Genomic DNA, 12,789 nt, shown 5'->3' on the forward strand with positions numbered 1-12,789 from the left:
TACTGTATTTTGTCCATAACAGATTTACATAGTCATAGTTTTTAATGACACTTAATACTTATATAATTGCACCAATTGACGAGTAAGATGAAATTAGTAGAATGTTTATTTTTGGCTGAACCCATCTGATTTGATTAAACAAAGCATAATATTATGACAGTTATTCAGTCTTCCACTGCAACATCAGCGATGAGGAACTATAAAGGCAATTAGTTAAAGCAGCCATGCCAGTGCTTTAATCTTTCATTAAGTTAAGCTAACACCCATTCTTTTTCCGGCAGATACAAATCAGTCTCTATAGCTGATCAATGGTTTAAAAATTATTTAAAAGTCAGAATAGAGTGAACCCCCATTAAACCAAACACCGCTTCGATGGTGTCCTGCCCAAAATCAAACTACTTTAGGAACAAGTTTGTTTATAATGAGGTCTGACTTGAAATTACAAATCTTCATGAGCAAATATTGCACTTTCCAGTTTGAAAGGAAAATATACCTGGGGGTGTGAAAAGTACTTTCAGCAGAACTTCCGCTCTCCCCGTCACTGTTATCTTTATTAATGAACTGTACTGGCATTGGCTGACCGTGCATATCACCGTGAGCAGAAACTGTACTGGCATTAGCTGACTATCACCGCGAGTAGGAACTGTACTGGCATTGGCTGACTGTACATATCACTGCGAGCAAGCAGATGTTCCACTGGTTAGTGACGGGCTATTTGGAAGATAGCATTTAGAGATAAAAAGGAAAACAATTAGGGGCTACAATTAATTTTATGAACCAGCTCTATGGAATTCTGCCAAAGACAGGTGTCCTTTCAGAAGAGGCACTTTGTTCCTGATAGAGCTCATAATAAAATGAACCTGTTTTTGTGGGGAGGGGAGGAATGCAGAGCAGTATTCAGTCTCATCGTTCCTCCCCACCCTTAACCCTGTAAAACTGGTGACATCAGTGTTTTGAGGTCCCATTAATTCAGTAGGAAGGGAATATAAATACAACAGAAACCGTTTATAGGATTCATTTTACCCATCTTGTGCTATGCTGGAACTTTTTATTGTGCCTGTTTCTCTCCCCCCACATCCTTTCTGACAATGTTATCAATATATAAAAGTTATCAGTATCAACCGGCAAAATAAATCCAGCATCACCTCCAGTCTAGTCATGTGTGTGGTACACAAGTATGCGTCTTTCACTGTCCACCACAGCACATCTCCAACTTAAATGGGGAAAAACAGTGAATCGTTTCTAACTGAATGAAAGGCTCAAGTATCATCTCGAGCGTGAATCAATGTATGCTGCTACCTTGCAAGACCATTCTCCTGGCTTATGACATCACTCAACCCTTAAAACATTACTACCTTGTAGCACAGAATGAGGAGTTAACCCAAGTACATATTGTAAACAGAAGTTCCCACTCTTGCGTAGAATGCTTTTTCTTAGCCGTATTCATGTCTGGGCCAAAAAGGTGAATGTGAACTATTCCTCGACATCAAATTTTAAAATTGGTCATTCTCATTACTACTTGATTGCAGGTTACTAGAACCTGCACGTTTAGTTTTGAAGGATTACAGGAATTCCAGTTGCCCCCCGACAGTACCTGTGCATGTAGTGTTAATGTAAAGCTCAAAGAGTGCAAATAGAGACATCCACCATTTGTTTTGTTTTTCTCAATGCAGCAACTTTGGTTCCTCTCCCACTCCTCCAGCCAATTTGTACACAACAAGGCTCACTTCATGTGCCAGAGTATCTGCATTAGTCTGCAAAACAAACAGATTGCACTTTACAGAGCTGTGAACAAAAAAATCGATTCTATTTATAATCTGTCACTTATCAACAGCTGATAACACAGTAACCCTACTAAGGAGCACATTATGTACACTGCAGCAGCTGAGTGCAGAGTGTCTCTTCAGGCTTAGTTAAGTACCTGTATAGGCAGCAACAGGGCATAATCCATGGTGATCACGCTCAAATGTAGCACTTTGTCAACAGTGTATGTTATTTCTGCAGTTAAAATAGGTTGGCTAAAAAGAATCTCACACAACACACTCTGGATTGCAAGAGAATCCACATTTAATCTGCACTGTAGCCCTCCTGTAGATTACATGGAAATAGGCTGCTTCCTTTGTTCTGAAATTAATTGTTCAGTAAATAAGGGAAATTTCCTCATAGAAACATAGAAGATAAGAGCAGGAGTAGGCCATTCGGCCCTTCGAGCCTGTTCCGCCATTCAATGAGATCATGGCTGATCATTCAATTCAGTACCCTGTCCATGCCATATCCCTTGATCCCTTTAGCCTCAAGAAATATATCCAACTCTTTCTTGAATACATTTAATGAACTGGCCTCCACCGCCCTCTGTGGCAGAGAATGCCACAGGTTCACCACTCTCTGGGTGAAGAAATTCCTCCTCATCTCAGTCCTGAATGGCTTACCCCTTATCCTTAGACTATGACCCTGGTTCTGGACTCCCCGGCCATCCGAAACATCCTTCCTACATCTAGTCTGTCCAGACCTGACAGAATTTTATAGGTTTCGATGAGATCCCCTCTCAATCTTCTAAACTCCAGTGAGTATAAGCCCAATCGACCCAATCTCTCCTCGTACATCATTCCTGCCATCCCAGGTATCAGCCTGGTGAATCTTCGCTGCACTCCCTTCATGGCAAGAACATCCTTCCTCAGGTAAGGTGACCAAAACTGCACACAATACTCAAGGTGCGGTCTCACCAAGGCCCTGTACAACTGCAGCAAGACATCCTTGTTCCTGTACTCGAACACTCTTGCTACGAAGGCCAACATATCATTTGCCTTCTTAACCGCCTGCTGCACCTGCATGCTTACCTTCAGCGACTGGTGTACAAGAACACCCAGGTCTCTCTGCACTTCCCCTTCTCCCAATCTATTGCCATTCAAATAATAATCTGCCTTCCTGTTTTTGCCACCAAAGTGGATAACCTCACATTTATCCACATTATAGTGCATTTGCCATGTTTCTGCCCAATCACCCAACCTGTCCAAATCGTACTGGAGTTTCATGACATCCTCCTCACAGCATACCCTCCCACCCAGCTTTGTGTCGTCTGCAAATTTGGAGATATTACATCAAATTCCCTCGTCCAGATCATTAATATATATTGTGAACAGCTGGGGTCCTAGGACCGATCCTTGTGGTACCCCACTAGTCACTGCCTGCCACTCGGAAAATGGCCCGTTTATTCCAACTCTTTGCTTTCTGTCCGCCAACCAGTTCTCTATCCAAGTCAATACCTTGCCCCCAATCCCATGTGCCTTAATTTTGCACGCTAATCTCTTATGCGGGACCTTATCGAAAGCCTTCTGAAAGTCCAAATACACCACATCCACTGATTCTCCCTTATCTATTTTACCAGTTACATCCTCAAAAAATTCCAGTAGATTAGTCAAGCATGATTTACCTTTTGTAAATCCATGTTGACTTTGTCCAATCCTGTCACTGCTTTCCAAGTGCTCTGCTATTACATCTTTTATAATAGACTCTAGCATTTTCCCTACTACCGATGTCAGGCTTACCGGTCTATAATTCCCCGCTTTTTCTCTACCACCTTTTTTGAATAGTGGGGTAACATTAGCTACCCTCCAATCCATGGGTACCGTTCCAGAGTCTATCGAGTTCTGGAAGATGACCAGCAATGCATCTACTATCTCTAGGGCCACTTCCTTAAGTACCCTGGGATGTAGACCATCAGGCCCTGGGGATTTATCGGCCTTCAGTCCCATCAATTTTCCTAACACCATTTCCCTACAAATGCTGATTTCTTTCAGTTCCTCCCTTTCATCAGACCCTATGTTCCCTGGCATCTCTGGGAGGTTATTTGTGTCCTCCTTTGTGAAGACAGAACCAAAGTATGTATTTAGTTGGTCTGCCATTTCCTTGTTTCCCATTATAATTTCCCCTGATTCTGACTGTAAGGGACCTACGCTTGACTTCACCAATCTTTTTCTCTTCACATATCAATAAAAGCTTTTACAGTCAGTTTTTATGTTCTCCGCAAGCTTACTCTCATATTCTATTTTCCCTTTCTTAATTAATCCCTTTGTCCTCCTTTGTTGACTCCTAAACTGCTCCCAATCCTCAGGATTATTGCTTTTTCTAGCCAATTTATATGTCCTCTCCTTGGATCTTATGCTATCCCTAATTTCCCTTGTTAGCCACGGTTGAGCCACCTTTTTTGTTTTATTTTTATGCCAAACTGGGATGAACAAATTCTGTAGCTCATCCATTCGGCCTTTGAATGTTTGCCATTGCCTATCTACTGTCAACCCTTTGAGTGCCATTCTCCAATCAATCCTACCCAACTCGCTCCTCAGACCATCGTAGTTTCCTTTATTTAAATTGAGGACCCTTGTTTCTGAGTCAACTACTTCATTCTCCATCTTAATGAAGAATTCGATCATATTATGATCACTCTGACCCAAGGGGCCTCGTACAACAAGATTGCTAATTAATCCTTTCTCGTTACATAATACCCAGTCTAAGATGGCCTGATCTCTGGTTGGTTCCTCGACATATTGGTCCAGGAAACCATCCCGTAAACACTCCAGGAATTCCTCCTCCACAGTATTGTTACTCATTTGGTTGGCCCAATCTATATGTAGATTAAAGTCACCCATGATGACTGCTGTGCCCTTATTGCACGCTTCTTTAATTTCCCTTTTAATGCCATCCCCAACCTCCGCCTTACTGTTTGGAGGTCTATATACCACTCCCACTAATGTTTTTTTCCCCTTAGTATTTCTCAATTCTACCCATACAGATTCCACCTCATCAGAGCTAATATCCTTCATTACAATTGTGTTAATCCCTTCTTTAACCAGTAATGCTACCCCACCTCCCTTTCCTTTTTGCCTATCTTTCCTGAATATCGAATACCCCTGGATGTTGAGTTCCCAGTCTTGGCCATCCTTGAGCCACGTTTCCGTAATCCCAACCAAATCATATTCGTTTACCTCTATTTGCGAAGTCAATTCATCCACCTTATTACAAATGCTCCTCGCATTAAGACACAAAGCCTTCAGGCTTGTTTTTTTAACACTCTTAGACCTATTAGAATTATTATTTACTGTGGCCACGTTTGATTTAAACCGTTGATTTCTCTGACTGCCACTTTTGTTTTTCTCCTTCCTATCTTTTGCTTTTATCCCTGTTTTCCTTTCCTCTCTCTCCCTGCTCAGTCCATCCAGGAGTTAAAAAAGCAGCTGATCGAGGGCACATCTGTGAGCACAATTCCAGCGCAGCAGAGCAACTCTGCATTTTAATTTCTGTGTAGTCACCAAATGTCCTGAATGGTGAAACATATCTATTGGTGCCCTTTGTCCCAGTTTAAACTTCAATGGGAATGATGGGGGTTATGTCAGATACCAGTTTGCAGCAGATTTTTTAGTTCTTCTATTCCATCATTACGGAGCAAATACCCAAAGGCTCCACGAGATTAAAAAGCCTCATGTACAAGTTTGTACAATGGATGATGGACCTGGGTTGGTATTGTAAGGGGCGTTTTCAAAGTGTTGCATCTTACTGTTTGTATATGAGAAGGTGTAACTTAACGGTCTGTAATCAGGTTAAATTGGTATTGATTTGCTGCTAGTGTTTCACTTTTACTTTCAATAAACCTGATTTGTGGTTTATCACCTAATTCAGATAGTCAGACCATTTCATTCTCCTATCCAGGATTGGAAGATGATGAGTGGACTCATGTCAACTCCAGTGAGCCAATCATAGCAAGAGTGTTCTCGTCAACCCTGGGTAGTGCTACGTTACCAGATATTGAGTGTAGAACGACATACTTTGGTTTGCAGGGAGTGAAGGCTTGAGTAGGACTCCCGACGCGAGAAATATCTGGTAAAGCCCTAAAATTGTAATACACCTTCCAGAGGTGTAGTGAAGGCAATTTAAGACGGTGGCCAGTCACACCTGGGAACAGGTAGCTCTCGGTGATGCAATGGCAGAATGAGATGTTTCTAATCTTCATCCAGTACTAGGGCAACACAGATCTATACTGAAGCAATCGATGTTCAGTGCCATACCTACCTGTGTGTCAGCTTCAGCATACACTCTGACCACATCTTCTGTGCCTGATGGACGTACAAAGGCCCGGGACAAATTGTATTTCTTCACCAGAGCATCAACTTGGTGCTGCAGCCCCGCGGGGGACACTGCACGTCTTCCAGCATCCACAGTGCTAATCACTTGTCGATCAGACACCTGGTGCAAACCAAAACAAAAAGGAACACTTGCAGCTGAGAAATAAAATGGTGAAGACTGGGGCTCAACTCCTCAGTAGCTAGCCTAAGCTCACTGTAGAAAATGCTCCATCAAGTTTACAAAAATTAACTTTGACTGAGGTGTTATTCAAAAGCTTGGTGATCTTGTTTAAATTAATTACTCCTCTCAGTGCTTAATTCTCAACATTGTTCTAAAAATGTGAGGACTCTAGGAGACCTAAGCCCATATTTTGGGAGCTAAAACATTGAGAGCTTAGATTAAATCAAACTATGTTTTTTTTTGCAGAGTAAGTGGCTCAGTAGTAGCACTAACCTCTGATTCAATGTCGTGGGTTCAGGCCACACGGCAGGGAGTGCTGCACTGTCAGAAGTGCTTTTTTTGGATGAGACATCTGCCTGCTCATGTGAACATAAATGATCCCATGCTCTATTTGAAGAGGAGCACACAGTTCTTGTAATGTTTTGGCCAACATTCCTTCTTTAACCAACACCACCAAAACAAACTAATTAGTCATTTCTTTCATTGCTGTTTGTGGGACCTTGCTGTGCACAAATTGCTACATTTACTGTCCAAAAATTATCTATCTCAGCCTTGAATATACTCAAAGACTCAGCATTCACAGCCCTCTGGGGTAGAGAATTCCAAAGATTCATAACCCCGAGTGAAGAAATTCCTCCTCATCTCAGTCTTAAATGGCCGACCCCTTATCCTGAGACTATGCCCCCTAGTTCTAGACACTCCAGCCAGGGGAAACAACCTCTCAGCATCTACCCTGTCAATCCCTTTCAGAATCTTGTAAGTTTCAATGAGATCACCTCTCATTCTTCTAAACTCCAGAGAGTATAGGCCCAATCTACACAATCTCTCATCATAGGACAGCCCTCTCATCCCAGGAATCAATCCAGTGAACCTTCGTTGCACCGCCTCCAAGGTAAGTATGTCCTTCCTTAGATAAGGAGACCAAAACTGTGCACAGTACTCCAGGTGTGGTCTCACCAAGGCCCTGTACAATTGTAGCAAGACTTCCTTACTCTTATACTCCAACCCCCTTGCAATAAAGGCCAACATGCCATTTTGCTTATTGCTTGCTGTACCTGCACACTAGCTTTCTGTGTTTCTTGCACGAGGACACCAAAATCTCTCTCAACACCAACATTTGAAAGTTTCTCACCATTTAAAAAATATTCTGTTTTTCTGTTCTTCCTACCAAAGTGAATAACTTCACATTTCCCTACATTATACTCCATCTGCCATCTTACTGCCCACTCATTAAGTCTGTCTATATCCTTTTGCAGACTTTGTGATCTCCTCACAGCTTACTGTCCCACCTAGCTTTGTAAAATCAGCAAATTTTGATACATTACACTCGGTCCCTTCATCTAGGTCATTAATATAGATTGTAAATAGCTGACGTCCCAACACTGATCCTTGCGGCACCCCACTAGTTACAGCCTGCCAACCTGAAAAAGATCCGTTTATCCCTACTCTCTGTTTTCTGTCCGTTAACCAATCCTCTATCCATGCTACTATATTACCCCCAACCCCATGAGCCCTAATCTTGTGTAATAATCTTTTATGTGACACCTTATCGAATGCCTTTTGGAAATCCAAATATACTACATCCACTGGTTCCCCTCGTTACATCCTCAAAAAACTCTAATAAATTTGTCAAACACGATTTCCCTTTCATAAAACCATGTTGACTCTGCCTAATCAGGTTATGATTTTCTAAGTGACTTGATACCACGTCCTTAACAATGGATTCCAGCATTTTCCCGATGATTGATGTCAGGCTAACTGTAGTGTATGTACTTTGCAGAAGGAACTATATTCTGCAGCCCCTGTATACTACAGTACCAGTAGTGACCACCCCTGTATATAAGCCTGTGTAGTAACATTTGCATAGTAGTTCCAGGTTGCCTCCATTCAGTAAAGACCTGTTATAACCAACTCCTGCAGTCCGTGTCTCAATTATACATGGACATAATACTGGCGACGAGCAGATACGAACTTACCTACAGTCTGCACCACCTCATGGGGATCCATCCCTGAAGCGAAGTTATCAGAGGTCGAGGCCAGAAGGAAGAAAGAAACAGAAGAAACGGGCGTCGACCGTGGACATCCGCCTCTGAGTCAGCGGAGTTGAAGATTTGCAGGAGAGGCTGTCGAGAGCAGGGCTTGGTTATCCTGTTGATGGTGCTTCAGCTAATCGGGCCGGTGGCAGGTAGTACACTGATCCTTCCTGGGCTGCGGCGGTCTAGAGCTTGAGCGGGTGGCTTTGCATCGGGGCCGAGCAGCGTTGTCGGGAAGAGGAGAGAGAGGGTGGAGCACATGGCGCGGCCGGTGCTACGAAGCCGGGCAGCGTACAGACCCGAGAAGAGGGAGGCAAGAGTCCCGCAGGGTTGTTCCGACGATGGGGAAATAATAAAAATTAAACGCGCAGAAAGCCACGAGGAGCTGCAGTTTGCCACGGGAACTGCGGAGAGCGGCGTTAGCAGCAGCGCGGGGGGAAGTGCGCGAAGACCATAGGGCGTCGCCATCAAGGCATAAAACGCCAGCAACAGCGCTAGCAACAGCGGAGAAGACAGAAAGCGCGGGAGGCGCCATCTTAATCCAGCGGGGAAGGCGCCATTTTGTTAAATCAGGGAAGAAGGCAAAGCGCGGGAGGCGCCATTTTAGATTTCCAAGATGCCGAAGACTGGCAATATCACTGCCTTCGATAATGCAATAGAAGACTGGACCACGTATGTGGAAAGAGTCGAGGTATATTGCGAGGCAAACGAAGTAGCCGATGAGAAAAAGGCATCGGTACTGCTAAACTTAATGGGCGCAAGAACGTACGGCCTATTGCGGGACCTGATTACTCCAGCCAAACCGAAGGCGAAGAGTTTTAACGAAATTGTTGCTATCCTACAGGAACACCTAAATCCTACACCGCTGCTGATAGCAGAAAGATTTAAATTCCACAGGAGAAACCAGCATAAAGATGAGAGCAATGCTGATTACCTTACGGAACTACGCAAGCTATCAAAGCACTGCCAGTTCGGAGCAGGACTGGCAGGTACCTTATGGGACAAATTTGCCTGTGGACTCCTGAGTGAAGGAACCCAGAAGAGGTTACTCTCAGAGAAAGAGCTGACGCTAGATAAGGCTTTCAGCGTGGCAGTATCGTACGAAGTAGCAGCAAGGGGAGCTGCGGAAATACAGCAAAAGCCACAGGAATACGGCACCCACGAAATGACATGGGGATTTGCAAAATGTTATCGCTGCGGCAGAACAACCCATGACCAGAAGGACTGCTGGTCCAAGGACAAAATATGCAGGCAATACGGAAAGATGGGACACATTGCACGAGTTTGCAGGTCTGGGAAGAAGACCGATGACAACAAAAAGGCTACTAAGGAACCGTACAGGAAAGTACAAAAGATGACGGACAGTAGTTCCGAAGACCAGATGAGCGATAGTGAATCCGGGAACAAGAGACTAAGCTGTCTCAAACTTCACAACGTAATCGCAAAAGAGGATCACCGAACCATTTGGGTCACCCTCACGATAGCAGGGTCCCAAGTCAAAATGGAATTGGATACAGGATCAGTTCTAACCGTCATGAATCGACGAGACTACGAGCGGCTATTCTCACACATACCCTTGAAAGAGACATCCATTGTCTTGAAGACGTATACGGGGCAAAAAGTATACCCCAGAGGAAAAATAAGGGTGCCTGTCGAATACAACGGCAAGGAAAGACAGAAATTGTATCTGTACATACTGCAAGATGGTGGACCACCGTTATTGGGACGTGAATGGATCAGAAAGATAAGTTTAGACTGGCACTCCATTCAGGCACTGACGGTGGCTGGTAAAAAGGATGACGACGTCACTCCTGGACGATTGTCAACAATCTTAGCTAACGCCAGGTATTTCAACAAGAACTGGGAACTCTTAAAGGCGTAACCGCCTCAATAAAAATAGAAGAGAATGCAATTCCCAAGTTTTTCAAAGCAAGACCGGTACCACATGCAATTCGCCCAGCCGTCGAGGCAGAGCTGGAGAATCTGGAGAATGCAGGCGTATTATCTAAGGTAGACTGGAGTGAGTGGGCGACACCCATCGTTCCTGTCATGAAGAAAACGTTAAACAATAAGTCTGAGGAGCCAAGGAAGGTTCGCATCTGTGGGGACTTCAAGGTGACGGTGAACCCAGTCCTTCACACAGTACAATATCCTCTTCCAAGGATAGAAGATATCTTCGCCTCACTATCTGGAGGGAAGCGTTTTACAAAAATTGATTTAGCACAAGCGTATTTGCAGATGGAGGTTGAAGAATCCTCTAGGAAGTATCTCACGATAAACACTCACAAAGGTCTTTACCAGTATAATCGACTGGTATTCGGAGTAGCATCAGCTCCGGCGATATGGCAAAGAGCGATGGAACAAGTCCTGCAAGGAATTCCGGGGACTCAGTGTTACTTGGACGACATCCTAGTGGCAGGTGAAGATGACAGTGAACACCTTGCCAACCTAGAGCAGGTGCTCACTAGACTACGTGAACATGGGCTACGGGCCAATCGCCCCAAGTGCGAGTTTTTTAAGAAACAGATATCGTATTGTGGCCACGTGATTGATGAAGAGGGGTTACATAAGTCCCCTGACAAAATTGAAGCGGTAGTTAAGGCTCCAGCGCCTGAAAATGTGTCGCAACTGAGGTCATTCCTCGGATTGGTGAATTACTACCATAAGTTTTTGCCGAATTTGTCCACAATTCTGCACCCACTGAACGCCCTGCTACAAACGGGAGTAGCATGGAAATGGAGCGATGAATGTAAGCGGGCCTTTCAGAAGAGTAAGGACCTAATCACTTCAAGAGAAGTATTGGCTCACTACAACCCATCACTACCGATAAGACTGGCGTGTGATGCGTCTCCCTACGGCGTTGGGGCGGTACTGTCACATAAATTCCTTGATGGTTCGGAGAGGCCGATAGCTTTTGCGTCACGCTCGTTAACTTCAGCCGAGCGTAACTACGCCCAGATTGACAGAGAGGCCCTCAGTCTGGTGTGGGGGGTGAAGAAGTTCAATCACTACCTGCACAGTCAGAAATTTACTCTACTTACTGATCATCAACCTCTTGTCTCCATTTTCAACCCTCAGAAGGGCGTACCGATAATGACAGCACAACGGCTACAGAGGTGGTCCCTTTTCCTAGGGGCACACCAATATGACATCGAGTACAAAGGAACTAAACAGCATGGGAATGCTGATGGATTGTCGCGCCTACCGTTGCCGATGGTGGAAGAAGAACTTGCAGTGGATCCAGTGGAGATATTCCACTCGACCATAGTCGAATGTCTACCTGTGACGAATGCAAACATAGAAAAGGAAACACGAAATGACCCAACACTCTCCAGGGTCTATGATTTATTGGTGAAGGGATGGCCAGCACATGGCGAACCACTGCTGCCAGCATTCTCGCCGAGAAGAGAACAGCTGTCAGTGTGCAGAGGAACCTTGATGTGTGGATCCAGAGTAGTAATTCCGCCCAAATTGAAGGATAGAGTGCTCAATGAGCTTCATGAGGGTCATCTGGGAGGGGTAAAAATGAAGAACTTAGCCAGAGCGTTTGTGTGGTGGCCGGGAATCGATAGAGAAATCGAAGAGATGACCAAGAGCTGTACAGGATGCCAGAAGGTCCAAAACGCCCCACCACAAGCCCCTCTACATCCATGGGAGTGGCCCTCATCTCCATGGCAAAGGGTGCACATTGATTTTGCTGGTCCATTTATGGACTCGATGTTTTTAATTGCGGTGGATGCACAAAGTGGCCAGAGGTAATAAAAATGTGCTCAACCACCACAGAAAAAACTATCACAGTCTTACGAACCATATTCGCCAGGAATGGGCTGCCTGAACAGATTTGCTCTGACAATGGACCACAGTTTGTGTCTGAAGAGTTCCGGAGGTTCTTAAAGAACAATGGTGTTAAGCATTACACATCCGCCCCATATCATCCTGCCACTAATGGATTGGCCGAGAGGTTCGTTCAAACATTCAAGAAGGCTATCAAGGCAATGTGTAATGAAGATATACCCCTACAGCACAAGGTGGATAACTTCTTGTTTGCCTACCAGAATGCGACACATGCGGTTACCAACCAAACTCCAGCCATGATGTTCTTCAATCCAAGACTACGATGCCGCTTGGATTTGGTTAAGCCAAACATTAGAAGAGATGTGGAGAACAGGCAGTTTCAGAATATGAATGAAAGGCCGACCAGGAGTTTTAAGATAGGTCAACCAGTTTTGGCCCGGGACTACCGCACAGAGAAATGGCAGCCAGGAACGATCTGTACACGGCAAGGACCTCTAATGTATACCGTGGACGTTGGAGAGAGTATTGTAAGACGCCATGCTGACCAGATTCTAGAGTCACTGGGGAACGTCAACTCCACACCACGATCTGATACACCTGGCGATGAAACCGAAGTACCAATTGCATCTACCTCAGGATCGGTGATATTGGAAGCAGACGAACC

At 44.5% G+C, this 12,789-nt stretch overlaps 1 protein-coding gene across 4 annotated transcripts in view; it reads right to left on the reverse strand.

The window, feature by feature from the left end:
• pgm3 (phosphoglucomutase 3) overlaps positions 1-12,789 on the reverse strand; it is a 206,427-nt gene that overhangs the window by 72,803 nt on the left and 120,835 nt on the right. For 2 of the 4 annotated variants that reach the window (XM_085982101.1, XM_085982098.1), the window contains 2 exons: positions 6,064-6,237; positions 89-1,754 (listed from right to left, as the gene is read on the reverse strand). In XM_085982101.1, coding sequence (XP_085838227.1) covers positions 1,665-1,754; positions 6,064-6,237 — 264 coding nt within the window. In that variant the 3' untranslated portion in view covers positions 89-1,664. Of the gene's footprint in view, positions 1-88; positions 1,755-6,063; positions 6,238-12,789 lie in introns of those variants that run through there. The other 2 variants (XM_085982099.1, XM_085982100.1) reach the window with 2 other exon arrangements.

This window comes from Somniosus microcephalus, chromosome 3, assembly GCF_052327205.1.
Source record: "Somniosus microcephalus isolate GS21.2 chromosome 3, FLI_Smic_1.0, whole genome shotgun sequence".
Lineage (NCBI taxonomy): Eukaryota > Metazoa > Chordata > Chondrichthyes > Squaliformes > Somniosidae > Somniosus > Somniosus microcephalus.